The following is a 27,186-nucleotide window of genomic DNA, read 5'->3' as shown; positions in this document are numbered from 1 at the left end:
AGACCAAAAGGCAAAGCTGAAGAATTCAAATGAGGGCACCTTTGACTAAATAAAAAGCCAAAAATATCCATGTCATTCGCAGTGCAGTGTAAACTTCTAAAATTTTAAATACGAATTTAATCTGATGGTTTAAAGATTTGCAAACAGCCCTGGCATTTTCTATTGAATATAGGCATATTGTGAATCTGGCCTTTATAATCTAATACAGTGTTAAGATCTGGCTTGTGAGACTATTGTGAACCCAATGCAATCTCTGTTGTCCTGACAACCATACAAAAGCTCGAGCTACTCACGGCACCTGCTGTCGACATAGGTAACCTGCTGTACTGTACACAGTGATCAGCTGATGTTACCCTATGGTGTTTCCAGTTCTCAGAACCGTCACTAAACTTCTAGCCAGCTGAATCACAACACACACAGGCACTATAGTATGCTTTATGCAAAACAATGAAGCAAGCCTACAAGCTCCACAGACACTGAGGTATGAATCTTTATTTATTATTATTTTTAAATAGGCTATACTGTAGTCTACTTCAGTGATCATTAACTAGATTCAGCTGTGGGTGGATTTCTTTGTCGAGCGGATAGTCACGGGGCAAGAACATAATTACAAATACAAATGCTGGGCTAAAAGAAAATAATTTCAAGCTTTGCTTACATTTGTATACGATACTTGGGCTCAGATTTCTCAAGTTAAAATACATTTTTTTCCAGGCGTTTTTAGTCTTATGTCCAACAATGAAAATGTAACTTTATTAAAATTGGGATGTCCCTGTGCTGCCTATGAGTATTGTCTTGATAAGCAAACATTGTGTGTATGATGATCTTACTGTTACTGTTACTGCCTCCTCTAAGACATTGTAACATTTACAGGAGCACTGTGCTGATTTGACTTAATCTTTGTCCAGGAAAACCGGCCCTACAGTGCCTTCAGAAAGTATTCACACCCCTTGACGTTTTCCACGTTTTGTGTCACTGGCCTACACACAATAAACCATAATGTCAAAGTGGAATTATGATTAGGAATTTTTACAAATTAATTAGAAATAAAAAGCTGAAATGTCTATAAGTATTTTCTCCCTTTGTTATGGCAACCATAAATAAGTTCACTATCACTGTGTGTAATAGTGTTTAACTCATCTCTGTATGGTCCCTCAGTGGAGCTGTGAATTGCAAACTGATGCAACCACAAAGACCAGGGAGTTGAACATTGAATAACCCTTTGAGCATGGTGAAGTTAATAATTACACGTTGAATGGTGTATCAATCAACCCAGTCACTACAAAAATACAGGTGTCTTTCCTCTCAGTTGCCAGAGAGGAAGGAAATCACAAGGATTTCACCATGAGACCAATGGTGACTTTAAAACAGAGTTTAATTGCTGTGATAGGAAAAAACTGAGGATGGATCAACAATATTGTAGTTACTCCACAATACTAACTTAAATTACAAAGTGAAACGGAAGCCTGTACAGAAAAATATATAAATAAATTCTGCATTCTGTTTGCAATAAGGAACCAAAGTAAACATGAAAAAAATATGGCAAAGAAATTACATTTATGTCCTGATTACAAAGTGTTATGTTTGGGGTAAATTCAATACATCACGAGAACCACTCTTCATACTTTCAAGCATGGTGGCGGCTGCATCATGTTATGGGTATGCTTGTCATTGGCAAGGACTAGGGAGTTTAAGATTTAAAAAAAAGCTAAGCACAGGCAAAATCCTAGAGGAAAACGTGGTTCAGTCTGCTTTCCACCAGACACTGGGAGACAAATTCACCTTTCAGCAGGACAATAACCTAAAACAAGGCTAAATCTACAATGGAGTTGCTTACCAAGAGAACGTTGAATGTTCCTGAGTGGCCTAGTTACAATTTTTTATTAAATAGTTGTCCTGACGTTGCCCTCTTTGGGTACAGCAAGCCCCATCCCCCTCTCCCTGCCTCCCCCTTGCCTCCTTCAACTAGGCTGCTGTGGTCAGAGGGAGGTCGTAAATTCCCGAGGAGAAGACCCTGCCTCATGGCCACACAGTATAAGAGAGTGAATTTTCATAGAGAACAAAGGAATTTCTTCCACCTCACAGAACTTGAGGTCCGAACAAATTTCATGTTCCGGAAAAGGTATAAAAGATCGGTGAAGACTCCAGCTACGAACTGGTCCGTTTGTTACAACTTGTGGAAGCTCATGGGAGATGGTGTGGCCACATTACCATAACGCTGTTTATATAATAGCCTCAGATATGAGGTTTACATCTAATTGTTGTATAAGATGAGTGAGTATGATACTGTTTACACAATTTTACAATGTGATGTTGGACTGTTTAATGAAGGAAACTCCAATTCCCTTTTGAGAACTAAATCAGAGGACCGCCCCAGAGCCCAGTTAGGGTCAGGCATCCTGGGACAGCCCCTTTTCTGCAATTCCGAATAAAACCCAACTTTGAGAAATTATCACCAGACCATGTTTCTCTCAATCACAGGAGTACAAAGGTTGCAGACCATTGCTGAATCTTTTAACCATACCGCGTGGTTAAACTCAGACTATACCAACAGAATAAGAACAAGTCTTTGATATTAATTACTAGTCTGAAGCTAGGAATTCGGTATCATTGAACACGAAGAACGACAACCACCGAAACATCCATTCTATAACAAATGAATTCATGTCAATCTGAACTAGAGAGCGAGAGGACGAAACTCTCCAACAGAAACAAACTTTTCAACAGCGATCAAGACGACACACTGAGCGTAAATATGTATTGATTGCAATTGTTCCCGAGTGAGCAAAGGATTAGCATTTCAAATGTTATAATTGTCACTCTATAGGTGACTTCTCAGCTGACTCCCCCTTTTGTCCACCAAGCCACGATGCCGGTTTAGCCCACTAGGGCACATTCCCCTATCATTTCTTGAAAACATATGTACCTTGTTTGTTTGTTTATGCATTTCTGTGAATTACTTAGTAATAAATACACGATTTAAGACAATTGATGTATGGATGACTCATAGTGAAGACTGGGTTCGTGCAGATAACCAACAATTTACGACGTTTGGAATGAGACTAACGTGAGGTAAAGTAAATAATTCATTCATCAGAAGACTATGGATCAGATATGAAAATATCTGAAAAGTTATTTTAGGAAATGATAACTTTGTAATCTGAATATTTTCCTTGGTGCCCCGACTTCCTAGTTAATTACGGTTACATGATTAATCAGTTTGATCGCATAATACTAATTACAGAGAATCTTTGATAAAAACGAAGTCTTCAATTTAATGATAGATTTCAAGACTATGTCGTGTCTTTACTATGGCATCTATGGCAAGACTTTAAAAAAATATTGTCCGTCTAGCGATGATCAACAACCAACTTGAAAGTTTGAAGAATTTGTTAAAGAATAATGTGCAAATACTGTACAATCCAAGAATGCAAAGCTCAGAAGTTTACCTAGAAAGACTTACAGCTGTAATCACTGCCAAAAAGTGATTCTAACATGTATTGACTCAGGGGTGTGAATATTTATGTAAATTAGATATTTCTGTGTTTCATTTTCAATACATGTACAAACATTTCTAAAGACACATTGTATGTAAATAGTGAGAGAGAGAAAATATTCCACCCATGTTGAATTCAGGCTGTAACAACACATTTTTTAATTTGTCAAGGCGTATGAATACTTTCTGAAAGCACTGTATACATTTTTTCTGAATAACGTAGCTCATTGAGCTTGATTTGATTCATATTAAACTTAACATATAGGGCCCGTTTCCCAGAAACAGATTAGGCCTGAACCTAAAACTAGTCACGGACAAAAAAAAGCAAGCTCAGCATGCTTTTAGTTCAGGACCAGGCTAAATCTGTGTCAAGGAAACCAGCCCATTGAAAACTGATGTACCTTTGGATTCTGTTCTTGCTTCTTTCTGACTCGTGGACTATTGGTAACAAATAACCTACTGTCTAGCTGGATTTCGATAACATCCTGCTATGGTTTCAATTAAATTATTTTAATTAAAAGCTACTCGATTATAAGCTTTGACCTTCCTAGTAGTAGCTAGCTAACGCAGGTAAAAAACAATGACAAGCTGGCAGCATGCCATCTGTGGTGGCGGTAGCCATCTGATTTTACACACTAACGTTAGCTTACAAAAAAAACATTAGTCCGCAGGAAAATGTCATTTCAACGTACTCTGTCGAGGGAATTTGAGAAAAAAACATCTAAATGAAACAAACGTGAGTCTGTTGTAGACCCATGCAGTTTCTGTTAACTACCTCATGGACATGTCAAAATAAAAGTCCCACACAAGTTCTTGGTTTTACGTGTGCAGGCAGGTATGGCGCACGTGTAGGATTTTGACATGAGGTTTAGTATATTAGAGTCCCCAAGCTACTCTCCCCCAGATATTAAGATACAGCTAGGTAAACAGAGAGGAAGTGGGTCTACAATAGACCCACGTTTGGAATGTCCGTTTAATTTGTTTTTCTCAATCCCCCCCTGCATAAGGACCAACACTACGGACAACAGGCAGAACACATTTAAATGTAATTAACTTCAGGCTTCCTGCGGACAATTCCGTTTTTTAACAAGATAATTAGAACATCTGGTGGTAGCTGCTTTTAGTGTGTAAATACTAGCCTTGTTAACGGCAGCTATGGTGGTGGGTGTCTGAGGCTGACTTTAGACTGTCATTTCAATACATTTTGAATGATAAGCGTGCAGATGATAGTAAAATAGCTAGCCAATTTTGCCTCCAAGGCAAATCCAAGTTCAATTCTATACTAGTGAGTGGGGGGTACTAATAAGTAATTAGCATGCCCAAAACAGGTGTGCTAACGTTAACTGCTCCACGCTCAACACTGGTTCCTAATTTCTATTAATCTTTATCCAGGAACTGTATGTATACGCGATTAAGTGTTGCTAGCGATGGCACGCTTACTAGAACATTCTACATTTGTAGAGTCAAGGACAGCTTGTGAAGGTGAAGTCCAGTTATTGCTAGCAAATACGATGTCTAGCTAAGTTAGCCAAATTACTACGTTACTTATCCAACGGACTTTTCATTTTAGCAAACTAGGAGGAATTGAAAATCTATAGATATGGTTTTATATATTGCAATTAGCTGAGTACCGGGAACATAGCTAACTAGAAAGATTTAGCTAGCGCATAGCAAACGGCATTGTTTTTAGCTAGCTAGCCAACGCTCTCGGGATGCTATGCTAGCTAACGGGGTATTACCGCAACGTGTTGTAACTTCCCTTCCAAAGTTAGAAATCGTTATCGCCCGTGGGTCTACATTGGAGTTAGTCAAACATAACCTTACCATTGGTGTAATGTATGTTTGCTTTAGTCGAATATCTTCGTACTGAATCCACACCGCTTTGTCTGTTCGACCACTATTTAGCAGGAAGTTTTGATTATTCATGTTACGCCGTGTGCAAGGTCCTTGCAATCCGGGATCTTTGGGACGTCACTACCCACCATTGAAGCTGAAATATTAAATGGTTAAGGGATACTTTAGATATGTTTGCATCAAATTGACTGACTTGTCGCAGATAAAAGGCTGTGCATGATGATGTATGGCACATAAACATACCTTTTGCGGTTAAATTCCCACGTGATGAATAAAAAAGACAAGTTAAATGGGTTTCAATCGCATTTTCAACTATAATGGTTCTCACTTTTTTTGTTTTTGCGTTATATAGCAAGTGTGCCCACTGGTATTGGCATGTGCGCTCTAGCCAACTGCGCACATATAACCTACAAAATACGATTATTATGGATAAAAGAGCGAGATTATATTGTTATTTGTCAAACGGCAGCCAAGCATCAATGATCATGTCATCAGAATAAGACCCTTGATATTTATTGGAAAGGAGCATCAACCTCATCAATCACTCATCAATCATGCAAATGTATTTGTAAAGCCCTTTTTACATCAGTTGATGTCACAAAGTACTGTACAGAAACCCAGCCGGAAACCCCAAACAGCAAGCAATGCAGGTGTAGAAGCACCTCTACCATCATTTTGCACTTTGACCACACTGTGAAAGTCATCATAATTTATTTCATCTGTAGCCTAATAAACTGCATGCTTTCCCAACGAGTCATAGTGGGAAGACCACACATCATTGCATGACTCTACATTTATTTTGATATGATGGTTATTATATCAATATATACAGTGGGGAGAACAAGTATTTGATAACCTGCAAAATCGGCTGTGTTTCCTACTTACAAAGCATGTAGAGGTATGTAATTTTTATCATAGGTACACTTCAACTGTGAGAGACAGAATCTAAAACAAAAATCCAGAAAATCACATTATATGATTTTTAAGTAATTAATTTGCATTTTATTGCATGACATAAGTATTTGATCACCTACTAACCAGTAAGAATTCCGGCTCTCACAGACCTGTTAGTTTTTCTTTAAGAATCCCTCCTGTTCTCCACTCATTACCTGTATTAACTGCACCTGTTTGAACTCGTTACCTGGATAAAAGACACCTGTCCACACACTCAATCAAACAGACTCCAACCTCTCCACAATGGCCAAGACCAGAGAGCTGTGTAAGGACATCAGAGGTAAAATTGTAGACCTGCACAAGGCTGGGATGGGCTACAGGACAATAGGCAAGCAGCTTGGTGAGAAGACAACAACTGTTGGTGCAATTGTTAGAAAATGGAAGAAGTTCAAGATGACGGTCAATCACCCTCGGACTGGGGCTCCATACAAGATCTCACCTCGTGGGGCATCAATGATCATGAGGAAGGTGAGGGATCAGCCCAGAACTACACGGCAGGACCTGGTCAATGACCTGAAGAGAGCTGGGACCACAGTCTCAAAGAGAACCATTAGTAACCCACTGCGCTGTCATGGATTAAAATCCTGCAGCGCACGCAAGGTCCCCCTGCTCAAGCCAGCGCATGTCCAGGTCCGTCTGACGTTTGCCAATGACCATCTAGATGATACAGAGGAGGAATGGGAGAAGGTCATGTGGTCTGAGACAAAAATATATATTTTTGGTCTCAACTCCACTCGCCGTGTTTGGAGGAAGAAGGATGAGTACAACCCCCAAGAATACCATCCCAACCGTGAAGCATGGCGGTGGAAACATCATTCTTTGGGGATGCTTTTCTGCAAAGGGGACAGGACGACTGCACCGTATTGAGGGGAGGATGGATGGGGCCATGTATCGCAAGATCTTAGCCAACAACCTCCTTCCCTCAGTAGGAGCATTGAAGATGGGTCGTGGCTGGGTCTTCCAGCATGACGATGACCCGAAACACACAGCCAGGGCAACTAAGGAGTGGCTCCGTAAGAAGCATCTCAAGGTCCTAGAGTGGCCTAGCCAGTCTCCAGACCTGAACCCAATAGAAAATCTTTGGAGGGAGCTGAAAGTCCGTATTGCCCAGCGACAGCCCCGAAACCTGAAGGATCTGGAGACGGTCTGTATGGAGGAGTGGGCCAAAATCCCTGCTGCAGTGTGTGCAAACCTGGTCAAGAACTACAGGAAACGTATGATCTCTGTAATTGCAAACAAAGGTTTCTGTACCAAATATTAAGTTCTGCTTTTCTGATGTATCAAATACTTATGTCATGCAATAAAATGCAAATTAATTACTTAAATCATACAATGTGATTTTCTGGATTTTTAGATTCTGTCTCTCATAGTTGAAGTGTACCTATGATAAAAAATTAGACCTCTACATGCTTTGTGAGTAGGACACACTACTGATTTTGCAAGTTATCAAATACTTGTTCTCCCCACTGTGTGTATATATATATATATATATATATGCACATTTCTCGGAAATTTTAGCTTCTTTCATACTGGACACCGATACATAAAAATGGTATCCATGACTTAATCTGACTCTGCGAAAATAGATGAAGGGCCTCATTGCCAAAATCCCGAAGTACCCCTATAGGGTTAGGAAATGTTAGGGTAGGGACGTCCTAAGCAACCCGGATTGCACTAACTACGCGTGTCACATCAGATCGTATCACATTTTCAGACCAATAGTATGGGAAAAAATAGTTGTCCTTCCCCTTGTCCTCAGAACAGCCTCAATTTGTCAGGACATGGACTCTACAAGGTGTCAAGTGTTCCACAGGAATGCTGGCCCATGTTGGCTCCAGCGATTTCCACAGTTGAGTAAAGTTGGCTGGATGTCCTTTGGGTGGTGGACCATTCTTAATACACATGGGAAACTATTGAGCATGAGAAACCCAGCAGCTTTGCAGTTCTTGACACAAACCAGTGTGCCTGGCACCTACTACAATACCCCGTTAAACGGCACGTAAATAGTTTGTCTTACCCATTCAACCTCTGAATGGCGCACATACACAATCCATGTCACAAGGCTTAAATCCTAACCAGTCCACATTTACACTGATTTGAAGTGGATTTAACAAGTGACATAAGGGATCATAGATTTCACCTGGTCAGTCTGTCATGGAAAGAGCAGGTGTTCTTAATGTTTTGTATATTTCCAGGAGACCAGCACCAATAATCAAAATGTACCAATTGTGTGGTGCTTTTTTAAATTGATAAGAAAATGTATGAAAACGTGTTCCTTGGAATAGAATGTAGTCAGCTAAAACTGCCTACTTACTATTTTAGCATACTACTTACCATATATTTTCTTAACTCCTATTTAGTATCAAACTGGCCTCTAGAAAAATCACTTGGTTCACACTTCCATTTGAATTTGGTCAATACATTTTATTTACCATTTTGAACAGATAACAATTCAATATTTTAATTTATCAATACTAGGAATTTGTCCTCTGGTCTTTAAACATACAGTACATTGTGTCATGACGTAAATAAATATATATGGAGAAATAAAATACAAAAACAAATAACATATGTAAAGCTTCCAAATATGGAAGAAAATCACCTAGAACTGTATTGCGTTGTTTGTAATTTTCTACAAGAAGGAAGCGGTACCACAGAATGGTCTGTAGATATTCACTGCAGAGTCAATACTTCTTTGCAGACCAACATTTTCAGACTTGGTAGGATCAAGGAAGTTAAAGTGACATATCAAATTAAGTGTCAGTCCTTTATCAATTTACACTATATAAAAATAAAAAAAAACGTGATTTTCATCATGAATAGATATTTGTTCTGTCAGCCATTACAAGGTTATATCTGTTAAGGCCAAATAAAATAAAATCAGTTCATGCCCTTTTTTTTAAATTTTTTTTGACTACTGACATCTGGTAAACACTGTGATCTTCCATAATCTGTCATTTTAGAGGATGATTTTTTTAAGGCATGATGACTAATGGAAAAAATATATCTCTGATCAATTAAAGGTGATTCTTGCCAAGCCTGCGATGTTATTGCACTATTTAGGGCCATCAGTAAATGAACGGCGCTAGCGCTGTTTACAAAGAGTAATTTCAGTCTAAGCTCTTGTCATTGCAGCAGCACAGCTTTTCAGGTCGTGGTCTCCAGACCATGAGGATAACGGAAGAAATAGATACAAATGGATCAGGCCTACCTATCCTACTGTAACATGGCTGGAACAGACAGGCACACTTTACAAAACGAAATGCATGTACAGTTCCTTTCTATATCAATCTAGCAGGAGTTCTGTACACAATGCAAATGGATATACATAACAATATAATGGATTCTCTAGAGTGTTTTGCCAGCAAAACAGCAATCACTTTCACTCGCAAGAATAACAATGATTGATATAATGTGTTATTACTGCAGAAGACCTATTATTGCTGGTAAAACTGTATACTCCATTTTCTGTATTTATGATAAAAAATATATTAATGAGTCTACAAACATTTATGTCAACACAATATGTCAACACAGTCTCAGGGGGGTAAAAGTGCAGGTATTAGAAGAACAAAGGCAAGAACATTTTGTTCACATAGGGAGTATAAATAGTTAAACATTTGGAGCTTCTTAATATATTACTATGGTTTTTGTTAAGATTCAAGTGGAAAATGTGTTTTTAAAAGGAGTACTTTGTAATTTCTCAAACTGAAATACTGTAGTAAAATGAACAGTACCATTAAAATAGTAAACCAATGCATTATTTGGTAAGATTACAATTAAATTACTATGCCATGACATGCAGATTTCTTGTAAAATAACATATTCCGTGTCTGCTTTCTATGCATCGGCATTCATTTGCTCTATTATTATCATCAGTATTTGGACGAAAATGATCCACCAGTAGAATTTGGTTCAGATGGTACCATAGTACCCTATTTGGTCCAAAACAAAATTGTTGAAATTTCATTATCCATTCTGGTGTTTTCCTACTTGTTTGAGATATGATTTTGTGGGTGAAAAGATATGCAGTTGACCAAGAGACAGAGTGGATGCTTAAGCAACGCAAACATTTTCTTTACCCTTGTTTCCTCAAGTGCAATCGACCATTCACATAACAAACAGATAACAAATGCATTGTGACTCGAACAGACATGTACATCTTCAATAAATGCAGAAAGATTAGGAAGGCATGGACCTCTCTACAGCTAGCGCCAGGGTCATAAGTCCAAACAGACTGGAAAGTCTGCGGGTTTGATGCAGCCGGCTCTTCTTGCCTAGCTCTGTGGGTACAGTACTGTTCTCGCTGCCTTGAAACTTCAGGCACTTCATCCTTATCTCCGACAGTGGTGGTAGTCCACATTGATTTGAGAGAAATGTCCTTTCTCCCTGTAGTACAAAACATAATCTCTGTTTCCCACCTTGGCACACTTTGGATCAGTTTTGGGGTGGGTGGGTAGGTAGGGCCATTGGTGTTGAAGATAAGAGTCCCATGCAATCTACACCCCTCATGCAACAATCCAACAAGATCTGGATTTTCTGGACCCCCTTTTCATGCCTCTTAGGCATGTCACTCAGGATTTCCATTAGCAGGCCATGCAAACCTCCTAAACTGCTCTAACAGTGCGTGGTCATTGTCCCAGGCAGTGTTTGTCTGTTTCTATTCCCCCTTTCGACTGTGGAGGGGATGAGGATCGAGGTGGATAGAGGAGTCCTTCACATGAAGCTGTCAGCGGGTCCATAGGAGAAGCCTGGGAAGGCTCCAGCTGCCTCCTTGATGCTGCTAGTCACCAGCAGGCCGTCCGTGTTGCACAGAGATGAGGTCACAGGGAGGTGGGTGAACTCTGGGTCAAAGTGCCTGAGGTCCGTAGGCCCGCTCTGTGAAATCCAACCAAACAGAGCACTATATTAGAGACGTGCTCTAAAACACAAACATCAAATTCACATTTCACACCCATACAGCCTCTAAATATATACATTGCTGTCATTGGGATGCAGTTTGTGACCATTTTTGAGTAAAACAAAATGGAAATTCTACTTGAAGTGAACAAGAAAGGGTACATTTGTACTTCTCTCATGTTAACCTGGAAGACTACATGTATACATTGTTGGTAGATGTACTTACCACTGAGGGAATGTAGGGTGGTGTGATGTTCCTTGCCATCAGGTCATCCCAGTTGATGGGTGAAAAGAAGGTGTGGAACTTCAGTTCCATCTAGAGGCAGATAAAAACACTACATCAATCCACTGGTACAGAACAATACTGAGACCTTAGTAGTATTTTTTTATTGTGTGTTATTCATATAATGTATTTGTTTGTTGTACATTGATTGCTCTGTCTGTGTCTATGTCTGTGTGTGTGTGGGTACTTACAAAATCATCTTTCACTCCCAGCCTCTTAGTGCGGTCCTTTTGCAGGAGCCCCTCCAACAGTTCTCTGCCTGCGTTGGACACGTTGGGCTTCAGTACAAGAGGCTTGTTCAGGATATTGTTGTACATCTCAGCTGTGTTGCGGCTGTAGAAGGGGGGCTATGGAAAGAGACAGCAAAAATCAGTACATGCTACGTGGCCAAAATCCATACACACCACGCACCATGATTGTCAGTGTAGTTGTGTGATTCATACGGACATTCCTTATATATAACTGACATGGTGACATACGGTGTCCCACCAGAGTCTATAGAGCTCTGGTCAAATGAAGTGCACTATATAGGGAACAGGGTGCCATTTGGGATGTATTGATAGTGGATATCATAACTAAGGTAAACGCATTGTGAAAACTGAACCATGAAAGAGATGCTGAAAAGAGCAGTGATCAGTAATGCCTCACCAGTCCATAGAGCATCTCGTAAAGCACGGATCCCAGGCACCACCAATCCACGGTTCGGTCGTATGCCTGCTTCTGCAGCACCTCGGGGGCCAGATACTCCGGGGTTCCACAGAAGGTGGTGGTGGTCCCAGTGGGTGCAAGGCCCTCTTTGCAAAGGCCAAAGTCTGTCAGGACGATGTGGCCCGCAGAGTCTAGCAGGATATTCTCAGGCTTCAGATCTCTGTGAAGTTGAAGAGAGAGGGAGAGGGTTAGGAAAGTGCAACTCTCCCTATACTTAATGCATTTTTATGCAAAAGGTGGATAAACAGTGTTTACGTCCGTTTACCTTCCTCTAAATCACTAGCCCTTATTGACTGGACCAGACTACACATTTCTATAAGTGGTATTTTTTCTGTCATGTGCTATGAAATATAGTCACCACCAGAGGGTGGTGTATGAAAGGATCTTAGCTCATACCTGTAAACAATATGCAGGGAATGGAGGTATCCCAGAGCACTGGCGATCTCTGCAGCGTAGAACCTGGCTCTGGGTTCTAGGAACACCCTCTCTCTCTGTAGATGATAGAACAGCTCTCCTCCATTCACGTAGTCAAGCACAAAGTACAGCTTGTCAGTAGTCTGGAAGGAATAGTGCAGCCCCACCAGGAAAGGATGTTTGATATTCTTCATCAGGACACTTCGTTCCGCCATTATATGCTTTTGCTAGATGAGGGAGTAAGAGAAAGATGAGCATACCACTCACAATGACATCAGTGCAATACTTAAATTAGAGCAACTGAGCGAGCGACTGAGTGGTTGTATGTGTTTGTGGCTATTGCACCTTGCTTGGAGTATTGACTGTGTGTTTTTATGGTGAAGATCAGTAGAGTAAGACTCACCTCTTTCTTCTTCAAGATGATTTTCTTCTGTAGAACCTTGACGGCGTAATACTCGTTGCTCTCCCTGTGTCGAGCCAGCAGCACCTTCCCAAAGCTCCCTTTGCCGATGATTTTCAGGTAGTCGAAATCACATGGTTTGATCGCCAGCTCTTCAGCTAGTGAGCTTCTGGGGGAGGTCAGTAGCATCTAAGAATAGAGGAGGAGAGAAGGAGCTAAGAATGACCATCTTGGCTCTGGATAAAATTATCTATTTACAGTTCACACTGGTAATTCAAATGGCACCCTATTCCCTATATAGTGCACTACCATAGGGCTCTTTTAAAAACTTGTGCACTATATAGAGAATTGGGTTCCTTTTGGCTCAGTCTGTCCCAGTGGCCAAGGCATGTGTTATGCTGATGCTCACCGGATTTAAGAGCTCAGCATTGTCCAGCTTCTCATTCTGGTTCTCATCGATCTTGAGGAAGTCAACTTCAGAGCTGAGGAATGAACAGAGAATGTTAGAATGGAATCCTCCTTCACTTATGATTCTCAAAATAACTTATGGTTATTTTGACTGATACACTCATTGCCACTTTGTGATTTTATAGGGATGAGTGACCTCTCTAAGTTGACATTGTTTTTTCTAGAGTGTTTAAATTATAACAGTAGTCTAATACTTAGATTGCCATCACAGGCCAGTATTACGATTCAAACTATTTTTCAAAGTCGGACATTGCAGTAAAATGGTGAGTTTTACAGTGATTTAATTGAGTAATAGATAGAGAAGGTTCCATTTGTCATAACTGACCCAAATGAGATACAAACTGGCCAAGACTGTAAATAAGGGTCTCTCCTCTAACTCCTGAGAGACAATAAGGGTCTCTTTTCTCTAACTCCCGAGAGACTATTCAGTTGTTGTTGAGCCCCTCCCTATACACCATGTAGCCTGCAGCACCATCTGAAAAGTAGTTCTAAGCCAGGGGATCAGACATGACTAGCACAAACAGCCCAGAATCTGACTGCTATAACACCTGATGGTATTTCATTTTTTGTATATTTTATTGAACCTTTATTTAACTAGGCAAATCAGTTAAGAACAAATTGTTATTTACAATGGCGGCCTACTCCGGCCAAATCTGGACAACACTGGGCCAATTATGTGCCACCCTATCACAGCCAGATGTGATACAGTCTGGATTTGAACCAGGTACTATAGTGACACCTCTTGCACTGAGATGCAGTGCCTTAGACCGCTGTGCCACTTGGGAGCCCATGGTGTTTTGTAATTTTCCACTGAGCTAGACCCTCCACCTCGCCCCTTTTTAGGCTGTTGAGTACAAACCATATTGTGTGGTGCGCGCTTAATTGAATTACCCGGTTATCCCAGTCAAGGGGACACAGGGGATTTGCAGAAAAGGTGCTTAAGCACTGGAGAGGCCATGGCGGGAACACACTTGACATGACATAGCTATTCTTGTGCTGGCTTTGCCTGCTTGGCCCCAGATTACTGCTTTGACTCAAAATGTGAATAGTGACGTGCAGTTGATTGGATTGGAAATGTACAGTAGCTTACACTGACCTAGGTAGACCTATACAATTATAAATAAACAAATAGACCTAATCTAATGCCATGGGAAGCAGATGAAATGTCGCACAGAGGCCTATTGTGTGCACACCTATCATATATCTTGACTATTTGATAAATATCTATACTTTCAGAAAATATAATTTGTCATAATATTATCATATTTCATTGGCAGCTGGTAGCTCATATATAATATCTAAACATCTCATTTGGCCATACAAGTGCTCCATATAATACTTACTGTTGACACATATGTGGGTTTGACACCAGCCTCGATATGAAGTCGTTAAGTCCAATTTTCCTCTCCTTGATGAAAGCTGCAAATCAAAAATAAGCATGTATGTCAGCTGGGCGCCCAGAGAACACAACGTCACAGATTTAACACAGCCCTTCATCAGACCTAAACTACACCATTGCAGAACTAGGGCCATGGATAGGCCTCTACTATCTACCTGGGATAGATAACAGCTTACATTTCATCACAGTGCGGTGAACAGTCTAGAAATTATAGCCGTATGCCTATACTAAATCTGTTCAAAGCTTTCATTTTAAAATGTTTCAGAGGTTCAAAAGTGATTTGGAATGGATCCCGTTATAACGCATTATGTGCCAAATTTAGTCGTTATGCAACAAAATATTACTATTCCTTTGGCGAACCGCCGCGTCGCATAGTGAAAAATAACACTCAAAGCCTATATCACAAACATGGACATGAGTAAAGGAGCATACAGTCCATCTACAAATCATAATCCATAGAATATTGATTCATACTATTAAACACCACAATGTAGAAGCTAAATTCTAAATAAAATAATTGAACTTAGATTAACAGAAATAATATGCCTACCAGTGAGGACTGACACAATTCCTCTCATTTTGCAATAAGACAATTCACATGGAGCCTTGGTAACAGCCATGGTGAATAAAAATATGTATCCACTTGTAAAACAGCGCCAAAAGAAAGCCCCTTTATGGAGAAGACACGCTGGTTGCTCTAGTACCAATTGCTCCACTTCATGCGCACTGGCTACAGAGAATCTTGCCTGCGAACACGATCAGTCCAAAATGTCTATCCAGGGCGCTGGGCGGCAAAGAGTTATATACTGGGCACGTGGTATAAGGAGGAGCGGCATACTGACTACACTTGGTTACCAAGCAACTGTCAGAGGCAGTGATGTCACGGGATTCCGCAACTCCATATCTTGCCTGCAGGAGGCGGGGAATGACAGGAGGCACGCAGCAGCGCATAGGTGGAGCGTGCTAGATTGAACATCGCTCCCCCAACCCCCTTTTCTACCAATGGAAAGATACGGATGGCTGTAATCTCTCTAGAACCGATAGGATTAAAGGCACTCTGGATCATTTATAATGAAAAATGGAATAACAGGTGCATTGATCCTACACAGACTTCTGTCACCAGCCTCAAAAATACACTGAACAAAAATATAAACACACTGAACAAAAATATAAACACACCGAACAAAAATATAAACACACCATGTTTCATGAGCTGAAATAAATGATCCTATAAATGTTCCACACACAAAAAAAAGCTTATTTCTCAAAAAATGTTTACATCCCTGTTAGCGAGCATAACTCCTTTGCCAAGATAATCCATCCACCTGACAGGTGTGGCATTTCAAGAAGCTGAATAAACAGCATGAACATTACACAGGTGCACCTTGTGCTGGGGACAATAAAAGGCCACTCTAAAATGTGCAGTTTTGTCACACAACACAATGTACAATTGGCCAGTGGTGGAAAAAGTACTCAATTGTCATATTTGAGTAAAAGTAAAGATACCTTATTAATAGAAAATGACTCAAGTAAAAGTGAAAGTCGCCCAGTAAAATATTACTTGAGTAAAAGTCTCTAAAAGTATTTGGTTTTAAATATAAGTAAATGGGATTGCTAAAATGTACCATTTCAAATTCATTATATTAAGCAAACCAGACGGCACAATTGATGATTTTTTATTTTTATTGAAGGATAGCCAGGGGCACACTCCAACACATAACTTACAAACAAAGCATTTGTGTTTAGTGAGTCCACCAGATCAGAGGCAGTAGGGATGACCAGGAAGGTTATCTTGATAAGTGTGTGAATTGGACCATTTTCCTGTCAAAATGTAACAAGTATTTTAGGCTATCAGGGATAATGTATGGTGTAAAAAGTACATTATTTTATTTAGGAATGTAGTAAAGTAAAAGTTGGCAAAAATATAAATAGTAAAGTACAGATACCCCAAAACATGACTTAAGTAGTACTTTAAAGTATTTTTACTTAAGTACTTTACACCACTGAAACTGGTAGGCTGACTGCAGAAATGTCCACCAGAGCTATTGCCAGAGAATTGAATGTTCATTTCTCTACCATAAGCCGCATCCAACATCATTTTAGACTATTTGGCAGTACGTCCAACCGGCCTCACAACCGCAGACCATGTGTATGGCGTCGTGTGGGCAAGCGGTTTGCTGATGTCAACGTTGTGAAACGAGTGCCCCATTGTGGCGGTTGTGTTATGGTATGGGCTGGTATAAGCTATGGACAACAAACACAATTGCATTTTATTGATGGCAATTTGAATGCACAAAAATACCGTGACAAGATCCCGAGGCCCATTTTTGGAGAAAGGCATTTCAAGATTAAAGTTTTTTAAGTTCTGTAGCCAATTCCCTGTTTGCATCATCAGCAAATATCCAATATGTTCTTATGAAAGGATGGAAGCAAGTCAATGCAAGGAACATTCAAATGCAGGTGAAAATATGCCAACAAAAAAGTGATTTTCTTTCATATTCTGCAAGACATTATATTCTACAATACACCATCAAATCCTAACCCTGATGTTTCCAAAATGGCCTCTCTCCATTTCCCTGACATAAGGCCCAGTTATGGAGCTATGCATACAGTGACAGTGCAGATCAAAACATTAAAACAAACCGCAGGATCAAAACAGAGAACTGTCAGGGGTAACTCCTAGGCTATGTCCCAAATGACACCCTATTCCCCACAGAGCACACTACTTTTCAGCAGGGCCCATAGAGCTCTCGTCAAATGTAGTGAACTATGTAAGGAATAGAGTGCCATTTGGGATGTTTTGCTTGCTCAATGGCATGTGATAGTCATGCATACTTCGAAGGATGTCCCATCTCGGGACTGAATTTGACCGATAGTTCCTACTATATAAGAGGAAGCATGTTGCCAAGCTAAGTACATGAAGAGGCAAAATGGTGTGAAGACAACAGCTAATCGTGTCATGTCAGGTTATGGTAGTATACTTTCCCAGCAAAGATCTATTTACACACTGTCAGGATCAGATGGCACGACATTGACACCTGGGTTGTGTCCCAAATGGGGCCCTATTACCTACATTATATTGTGCACAACTGGTCAAAAGTACTGCACTACAGGAAATAGGGTGCCATTCATGTAATTGTAAAAAATACATACAAAAGGGTGCTCCAGCTGGTGAAGACTCCACATGTAATTTAAGATGATCATCAAGGATAACACCAAGGTCAAAAGCTTGACAGACTATTGTTGTTTATTTCATAAAATGAGCTAATTAGTACAGTTCCATTTCCTAATAAACAACGACAAACAGGTATATCTCCCTTGTCTCAAATACCCCTAAAATATAAATCAATTCCTAATATATAAAACAATCAATCCCTAATAAATATCTAAGACAATCACAATAGGCACCAAAAGGCAGACCATATGCTATCCCGGGCATTTTCTTCTCACCCTTGTACTAGAGTCTAATGACACACTTCTGAGACATGCCACTATTTAGCCGTTTTTTCAGTGAGAACTTTAAACTGCCTATGGAGGTTATACTTTTCAAATGTTGTTTCATTTTGGACATAACCCTTGTTAGGAGCTTAGGTAGAGGCTATTTCCTGACCTCATCAAGCCCTTATTCACACACATAACCTCCTCTCTGTCATGCTGGTGTGATATCAACACTTTAAAGGGAACATTTGTAACCACAAATGATTGAAAACAGCTAGGGATATTCAAGTTCCCACGCACAGTTGAATCTATTTCAGTTTTGCTTGACTTGAATACACATTAACACATGTTCTTTTGTGCACAAATACCGGCTCTGCAGGACTGGTTGTGTGTTTGTACTGCAGTAAATACACCTCGCTTTCTTCATGTGCACGTGTTGTATTTTTCTTTTTTTTGGTAATATACACTGAACAAAAAAGTAAATACAACATGCAACAATTTCATTGATTTGACTGAGTTTTGGTTCATATGAGGAAATCAGTCAATTGAAATTAATTCATTAGGTCCTGATCTAGGCAGGTTAGCTGAGTGGTTAGAGCGTTGGTCCTGTAACTGAAAGGTTGCTGGATTGAATCTCTGAGCTGACAAGGAAAAAATATGTTGTTCTGCCTGTGAACAAGGCACTTGTTCCTCAAGGCACTTGTTCCCCAGTAGGTTGTCATTGTAAATAATAATTTGTTCTTAACCCGACTTGCCTAGTTAAATAAAGGTTAAATATAAGATTAGATTTCACATGACTGGGAATACATATATGAATCTGTTGATACCTTAAAAAAAAGATGGCCTCAGAATGGGCCTCAGGATCTTGTCACAGTACTTTTGTGCATTCAAATTGCCATGCAATTGTGTTTGTTGTCCATAGTTTCTACCAGCCCATACCATAACACCACCGTCACAATGGGGCACTCGTTTCATAACGTTGACATCAGCAAACCGCTTGCTCACACAAACGCCATACACATGATCTGCGGTTGTGAGGCCGGTTGGACGTACATTGGAGGTGGCTTATGGTAGAGAAATGAACATTCAATTCTCTGGAAATAGCGTTGGTGGACATTCCTGTAGGGAATATGTCAATTGCAGTATGCCAGTATGCCAATTGAGATATCTGTGGCATTGTGTTGTGACAACTGCACATTTTAGTGGCCTTTTATTGTCCCCAGCACAATGTGCACCTGTGTAATGATCATGCTGTTCAATCAGCTTCTTGATATGCCACACCTGTCAGGTGGATGGATTATCTTGGCAAAGGAGAAATGTTCACTAACAGGGATGTAAACAAATTTGTGCACAAAATTTGTGAGAAATACGATTTTTGTGTGTATAGAAAGTGGGACCAACACTTTACATGTTGCATTTTATATTTTTGTTCAGTATATACAGTACCAGTCAAAGGTTTGGGCACACCTATTCATTTAAGGGTTTTTCTTTATTTTTTAACATTTTCTACATTGTAGAATAATGGTGAAGACATCAAAACTATGAAATAACACATATGGAATCATCTAGTAACCAAAAAAGTGTTAAACAAATCAAAGTATATTTTATATTCTTCAAAGTAGCCACCCTTTGACAGCTTTGCACACTCTGAACCAGCTTTTACATGTTACAATGTAACCTTTTATTTAACTAGGTAAATCAGTTAGGACAAATTCTTATTTCCAATGACGGCCTACACCAGCCAAACCCAGACGACACCGGGCCAATTGAAACTGGCTCTCATGAGGAACGCCACAGGAAAGGAAGACCCAGAGTTACCTCTGCTGCAGAGGATTCATTTATTTGAGTTACCAATATCAGAATTTGGAACACGAACAATGGACATTAGACCTGTGGAAATCTGTCCTTAGGTCTGATGAGTTCAAATTTGAGATTTTTGGTTATAACTGCTGTATCATTGTGAGATGCAGAGTAGGTGTACGGATGATCTCCGCATGTGTGGTTCCCACTGTGAAGCATGGAGAAGGAGGTGTGATAGTGACACTGTCAGTGATTTTATTTAGAATTCAAGGCACACTTAACCAGCATGGCTACCACAGCTTTCTGCAGCGACATGCCATCCCATCTGGTTTGCGCTTAGTGGGACTATCATTTGTTTTTCAACAGGACAATGACCCAACACACCTCCAGGCTGTGTATGGGCTATTTGACCAAGAAAGAGAGTGATGGAGTGCTGCATCAGATGACCTGGCCTCCACAATCACCGACCTCAACCCAATTGAGATGGTTTGGGATGAGTTGGACCGCAGAGTGAAGGAAAAGCAGCCAACAAGTGCTCAGCATGAGTGGGAACTCTTGAAGACTGTTGTAAAAGCATTCCAGAAGCTGGTTGAGAGAATGCCAAGAGTGTGCAAAACTGTCATCAAGGCAAAGGGTGGCTACTTTGAAGAATCTCTCAATTATAAAATATACTGTATTTAGATTTTTGTAACACTTTTTTGGTTTCTACATGATTCAATATTTGTTATTTCATAGTTTCGATGTCTTCACTATTATTCTACAATGAAGAAAATAGTAAAAAATAAAGAACCTGGAATGAGTAGGTGTGTCCAAACTTTTGACTTGTAATGTATGTATGTACAACATATATATTTATTATTTTAAATCTATTTTCCTTTATTATTTTCCCTAACCCTATCACCCCTTCCCTAAGTAAAGTAAACTAATGGACAACAACACCTAGACTTCTACTTCCAGTTTATATTTCCATTTTACACACACAGTATATTTTGGATTTCTAATTGCCATATATTTTTCCACTGTGCTGTGTCACAAAAGTTCTGATGTCCCATGTATTTTCCGAAATCAAATAATGCTTAGACCCTGCCCATCTGTCATCTACTATAATGCCAGCACGAGGTTTCCTAGTGTGTACGCACATCATTACAATCACCAAAAGAGAGGATCAGGATTACAATGTGTAGATGGGGGAACTCCCTTCTATCCAGGTTTGGCTGCAATCCGATTCTCCTTCTGACAAATTAGTCAGCGCCTGCGACTTGTGTTTAGTCTGCTTTTGGAGATGCTTTATGGCAATGGAAACGTGTGGTGAATCAGAGGTGCTGGATCTACAGTTTTTGAATCTGCATGTTTAACAGTCAAAGATGACCTTTCTCTATTTCATTAAACAACACTATTTCACACAACAACACCACATAATGGCTTTAACGGTTATATTTAGCATCCTCCCAATCCTAAAAAAAGCCCTTCATTTGCCACCATCTCTTTGTCTGATTCATGCCAAACAGACAGGTGGTAGTATAGGCAACATTTCCACTGGTGAATACTACCCATGATGAGTCACTACTCACCAAGGACCCCTGTCTTCGCCAGCAGCGGCTGATAAATGCCTCTGTTAGTACTATCTGTTATTAAACCCCAGTCCCCAGCCTGACTGTCTTCTTTTACGTTACTACTTCGTGTTGTCTTGGCTACTTGTTTCTGGCTATCTCTCTATGTTCTGCTCCTACGGATGTTTGAGTTTAGTATTTACATCCAAGGCAGTGTATTGCTGGTTCAGGTCCCAACGGATGCATCCCAATGGCACCCTATTCCCTTTGTGTAGTGCACTACTTTTGACCAGGGCCCCCAGTGCACAAAGGGAGTAGGGTTCCATTTGCATCTGTTTTGGATGGATCTGGTGGAAAGGCAGGGCCTGCTGTGCAGCTAGACCCCCACCTGGCTGGTTAACCTGCTGCTGTTGCTGGGCTGAAGGAACCACCAGGGGAGGGGGGCGCACATCCAGGCCTCCCCCGCACCACTCACTCTAGGTGGGTCGTGGCTCCAGTGAGGAGTGGGTAGTGGGCGGGGGAGCCAGCCTCTCCCTCTCACTCTGACTGTCTAAGAGAGGGAGGTAGTGTCCAGGTCTGTGTCCCAAATTGCACTCTATTCTTTACATAGTGCACTACTTTTGACCAGGGCCAATAGTGCACTACCCTATGTAGGGAATAGGGTTCCATTTGGGATGCAGCCCAGGGCTTTGACTTCCTGCCCCCACAGTTATGCTGCCAGCAGCTCCATTGATCCCCCCCCCCCCCCTCCACCTGGTGTGAGTCGCCCGGTTGAGTAATGAACCTCCAGTGTAATTCCCTACAATTTCTCACCTGCTACATCCCATCTCTCTCCACGTCCATCATTTTTGCCTTTTCTACTGCTTCTCGATTGCCCTTTTTCTCAATTCCCTCGAGAGAAACATCCCACCCCTCCCCCTTCCCTTCTATTGCTCTTTCTCTGTACCTATCTACGTCTGTGCTGTCCATTCTGTCTATGCTCAAGGAAACTTTGGCATTATTCAACGTCGACCCACAGAGACTAGAGTACTGGAGGTGTTGGGGTCCTTGAACAATGAACACTGCAATGCAGCTTCAGGTCCGAGTGAGTAGGAGGCTTAACTCATCATCCTAGCACAATCTGTACGGTAGCATTACGTACAACTCCATTTCCTTCTACAATTTCCAGAAACAGAGATGACTGATATTCAAATCACAGTCAGCTGGGATACGGATATGTGCCTTTGAGTCCCAATGACTCAACATCAACTCAATGGTTAACAGCCACGGAAGCTCACTTTAGGTGAGAGTTTATGTAACGAGTCTGGCGCCATCACCAAGTACTCTATTAGCAATGTCCTTCAAGCTTCTAAATTAAGCCAACTGTTACTTAACTTTAACTTAAACTTAACCTACTGTACCAGGCCTACCACAACCGCACCTTCTAATATTCCTGCTGAGGGTATAATTACTAGTACATTTCACTAGCTACTGCTACTACTATTCATTCTAAATTAATATTTAATTTGACCAATACCAATAGCCATTGTATTATGGGCAAAGCCAAATTCCCCCTGAGTCTGTTCTCTTAGGCTGTTCCAAATGGCACCCTATTTCATACATAGTGCACCACTTTTGACCAGAGCCCCATGGACCCTGGTCAAAAGAAGTGCACTAAAAAGGGAAATAGATACAACTCTGCTGGTGCAGCCAGAGCCAGGTGACTACTCTACAACAGGCCTGTCACGCTCTACTGACTTCCACAGCATTACCTAGCTCAACACGGTTCAGTGGATGGTACAGGGGAGCGTCTAGGGATTATACCACAGAACAACCACTCACATTCATTCAAAATGACAACACAACTCATGTTTACAAGCATCAATAAATTAATCAATGGGGAGTGTTGTGACTCAAGTTCTCTCTTCAAGATGCTGCTCCCCCCTTCCTTTGTTGGGTTGTTCCACCAATTTCGGTGACTTATGAAAAGTGTAACTTGGTCAAAAAACCTTGTGATTTCACCTAATTAAATGTTTTGGTCATAATAAGCACATGTTCAACTTAATAAAAAACATGTTTTCCCATCGTAAGATGTAAAATAAAAACAATACTATATGCCAAAGAAAGTAACAGGGTTGACTGTAACAGTACCAGCCATAAATCCCCTTATGACAGGGGGAATGGAAGCTCGTTTTGTGCAACAGGGAGGTTCAATTGAATTAATCAAATTCCTAAAGCATTTCTAACCTGTATGTCTATGGGTAACAGCGTTGGCATATTATACACAACCTGAAAAGTATTCCAAAAAACACCAGAAAATGTCAAAAAAGAGTAGAACCAGCTCACCTGCTTTACAAAATGATTTGCCTATTCATTGTTTCTTTTGAATTAAAAAATATATAAATAATAGTTTTACCATATTAAAACGAGAGTTCAGTTCACTTAACAGTGTTGACCGTACAATGAGGGACAGACTAATCACATGAAATAAATACTAATCTTCGGAAATTACTTTGTCAAGAAAAACTAAATAATTTGGGCTTTACAATGATGTTAAATTAATTGAAATATTCCTAGAAGTGACACAGGGTTGACGCAGGGATATGTCAAAATGCTGAATCTTCGCACTTTAGCAAGCCTTTATAAAAATCTGATTTATTGAATAATCCATGTGGTCTATATTAAAAGGCACTTCATTTAATATAACAATATTTTAAAATGCAATATTGGTGGACAATTTCTACTTAAAATATCATAGAGATGCAAAAGGCCCTCTTTTTGTGGATCGACCCTGTTTCTCTCTCACTAATCCATACATGGGATGGATCATGATTAAAGATGTGTAAATGTGAATGAAGCAATGAATGAGTGGGTAGCTGGCTGGAATGCACTTACATTCAAAGAACAGAGTGTGCTTAAACAAAGTGTTCTATGTGTCTGATATTTCCTGTCACTTTCTTTTCCCTCGTACATAATCTCAGCGTGTTTAGTGATTACTGGTTGCTCCCTACCATCCAGGTGAGTGATGATTATAAGAGTAAATTGGATTATGTCACCTGTGATGGGACAGATAGAGGTGTGATTGATAGATAGATGGAGCAGGAGGTGATATGAAATCCTGCCTCTCTCCCTGACTAAATTATTTAGAGAGAGACCATAAGAAGTAAGTCACGTAAAAAAAGGGAAGGAAAGAGAATCTGAAAGAGATGATGGAACAGACTGAAAGAGAGAAACAAACAAAGTTGAATGAAGACAATAAAGCATGAAAAGTTATATTTGAACTCCACTTGTTCTAGACCTACAACAATGGCCTCAAACATGTCACCCATGGGATAGGCGTTGCCAGATAAAGCTTATTATCACACAAGAAATGAAAGAAGTTCCTACCTATGAAGGATTTCTTGCCAGTCTTCATGTCCTCTTCTATTTAGGTGCAGTGTGTTTTGTGTATTTGTGTCTGTTTCTCTGTGTGTGTGTCTGAAGCAGTAATATTCCAGTGTATGTCTCTGTGTGCGTATGAATGATGTAATCTTGTCTCCAGCTCCTCTCTCTCAGTAATATCCCCCTCTCTATCTCTCTGCAGCACCGTTTGAAAGAATTTGACTCTGCAATTCACAAGACCAGCAAATCCTTTCCTTCATCGCACTTCCCTATCTTTCTCTCTCTTTCTCTCTCGCTCTCTCTCTCTCTCTGTGTGTCTCCCTCTCTCCCAGGCAGTACTGGCTGAACTGATGAAACCAAAGAGGCGAAACCAGAGAAGTGTGACGCACCTGTCCCCCTCTCAACCCCCCTTCACCTGTTCCTTTATCTACCAGAGAACCACAAACAAAACAATAGCAGGTGTCAGGATACTGTTCCCGTGAGTATGGGAGTCCTGCCCGAGGGAACCTAGTCTGCATCCTAAATGCACCCTATTCCCATCACAGTGCACTACTTTTTTTGTTTACCAGGGCCCAGGTCAAAGGTAGTGCACTATATAGGAAATAGGGGGCCATTTGGGACTCAGGCCTGGTCTCTATGACACTAGAGCGCACCTGAGTCACCTGAGCAGTACAACACCAGGATTTTAAATCCACCTTTAATTGGGGGATATTACTCTAATGATGGTGATGATGGTGGTGTCTCCATCCCCCTATAGTATAGTATAGTATAGTATAGTCTTTCTATTTAATGACTCTGAAGTAATCCAGGAAGTAAAGTGATCTATTTAGGAACACTGTTACAGTTCTGATATATTTTACTGCCTGAGGTCATACGTGAATAGATACAGTAGGACAATGAATGTTGGTCAGGAAACGAGGTCTGCTTCCCAAATGGGAGCCTATTCCCTTCATATGACACTACTTTTGGACCATGCACTGGTCAAAAGTAGTGCACTATGTAGGGAATAGATTGCCTTTTGGGACACAGCCTTAGGTCTGTGGGCACACCTGGCTGCCATTCACTGTAGTTCTATGGTGAGTTCTATGCAACTGGGTCATTGACGCGGTAAGGCCCTTTTCAATGAGGAAAACCTAATTGGTAAATAATTATTTATTTCTTTGTTAGTGCTAATCTAATACACTGAATATGTGAAATCATTGTAAACGTGTTGTGAAATGTGATATACAAGTGTATGCAGGCGGTAGGTAGCCCAGCGGTTAAGAACATGACAAAAAAATGAAATGTAAATGTTTGCATTATTTTATGTATTGAATATAGTACATAGTATTTGACCATGGTGGTTCGTTGAGTGGGCTCTTGTAACAGAATGTACCTAAAACAGAATGTAAGCCTAAAAATCATGTTCAAAGGAGATTCACCATTGAAAGTTCTTCTTAGTCTAAGATTAGGCTTAATCTGTGTCTGGGAAACTGGCCATTAGAGAATCATTGAAAAAAGTGTAGTTCACACATGGACGTTGCTGACTTTTAATCTTTCTGTTCACCAAGTCCTCTGTGAAAGTGGTAATCCTTAATGGTTAAACTGCCAGGTCAGTTTGCAACATTACAGCCACAAAGAAGTTACTGCAAACAGCGAACACCGTCTCAGACATCATTGCACGACCGATAGAAGAACAGTATAAGTACTGCCATTTTCTTCTCCCTTGAATGTGCAGCGCTCCCCAACTCTGCTTTGTCAACAAAACACTAACAATGGCCGTGGGGCAGACGGTGGCACTGTTTCCCCTACTTTAAACCAGTATCTGTCTGTCCCTTTTGGATTTTTCTTCACAATTGATTTGCCTTCCACTTTGCAAATGAGAATGGCAAAGCTGCTCCACCGCTGATAACCAAATACATTTCTCATCCACTTTGTGAAAGAAAATCGAAATGCATATTACTACTATAACCCTGGAAAGAGAAAGCATTTATATCCCAGGGATAGCAATTGTTTTATTTTATGTCCTTGCTGTAATAGAGGTCCATTTTACATCCCAAATGGTACCCTATGCACTACTTTTGACCCTCTGGTCAAAATGTGTGCACTATATAGGGTAGCATTTGGGACACAAACACATTCTCAGCCTATATGGAAATAAGATGTGCCGTACCGTGTCATTCA

General features: G+C 40.4%; 2 protein-coding genes across 6 annotated transcripts in view; both read right to left on the bottom strand.

The window, feature by feature from the left end:
• The window catches only part of LOC110488098 (eyes absent homolog 3), a 28,415-nt gene extending 22,943 nt beyond the window's left edge, over nt 1-5,472 (bottom strand). For 2 of the 4 annotated variants that reach the window (XM_021560111.2, XM_021560113.2), the window contains exon 1: nt 5,321-5,472. The gene's annotated coding sequence lies outside the window, so the exon portion shown is untranslated. The remainder of the gene's footprint in view (nt 1-5,320) is intronic. The other 2 variants (XM_021560114.2, XM_021560112.2) reach the window with 2 other exon arrangements.
• A 3,235-nt stretch (nt 5,473-8,707) lies between these two features.
• Nucleotides 8,708-26,719, bottom strand: LOC110488097 (serine/threonine-protein kinase Sgk1). Of its 2 annotated transcripts, none has more exons than XM_021560110.2 (9): nt 25,030-26,719; nt 14,820-14,895; nt 13,418-13,490; nt 13,012-13,197; nt 12,591-12,835; nt 12,135-12,354; nt 11,678-11,833; nt 11,430-11,519; nt 8,708-11,182 (listed from the first exon to the last, which is right to left on the bottom strand). In XM_021560110.2, the coding sequence occupies exons 1-9, from the start codon at nt 25,055-25,057 to the stop codon at nt 11,021-11,023; spliced, it is 1,236 nt and encodes a 411-aa protein (XP_021415785.1). In that variant the 5' UTR covers nt 25,058-26,719; the 3' UTR covers nt 8,708-11,020. The 2 variants fall into 2 exon arrangements, with proteins under 2 accessions (XP_021415785.1, XP_021415784.1); XM_021560109.2 differs by lacking the exon at nt 25,030-26,719 and adding an exon at nt 15,426-15,666.
• Between the last annotated feature and the right edge of the window lie 467 nt (nt 26,720-27,186).

Source organism: Oncorhynchus mykiss, chromosome 32, assembly GCF_013265735.2.
Source record: "Oncorhynchus mykiss isolate Arlee chromosome 32, USDA_OmykA_1.1, whole genome shotgun sequence".
NCBI classification, from domain to species: domain Eukaryota; kingdom Metazoa; phylum Chordata; class Actinopteri; order Salmoniformes; family Salmonidae; genus Oncorhynchus; species Oncorhynchus mykiss.
The sequence above is the reverse complement of the archived record's forward strand: the minus strand, read 5'-3'. Positions and strand labels throughout refer to the sequence as shown.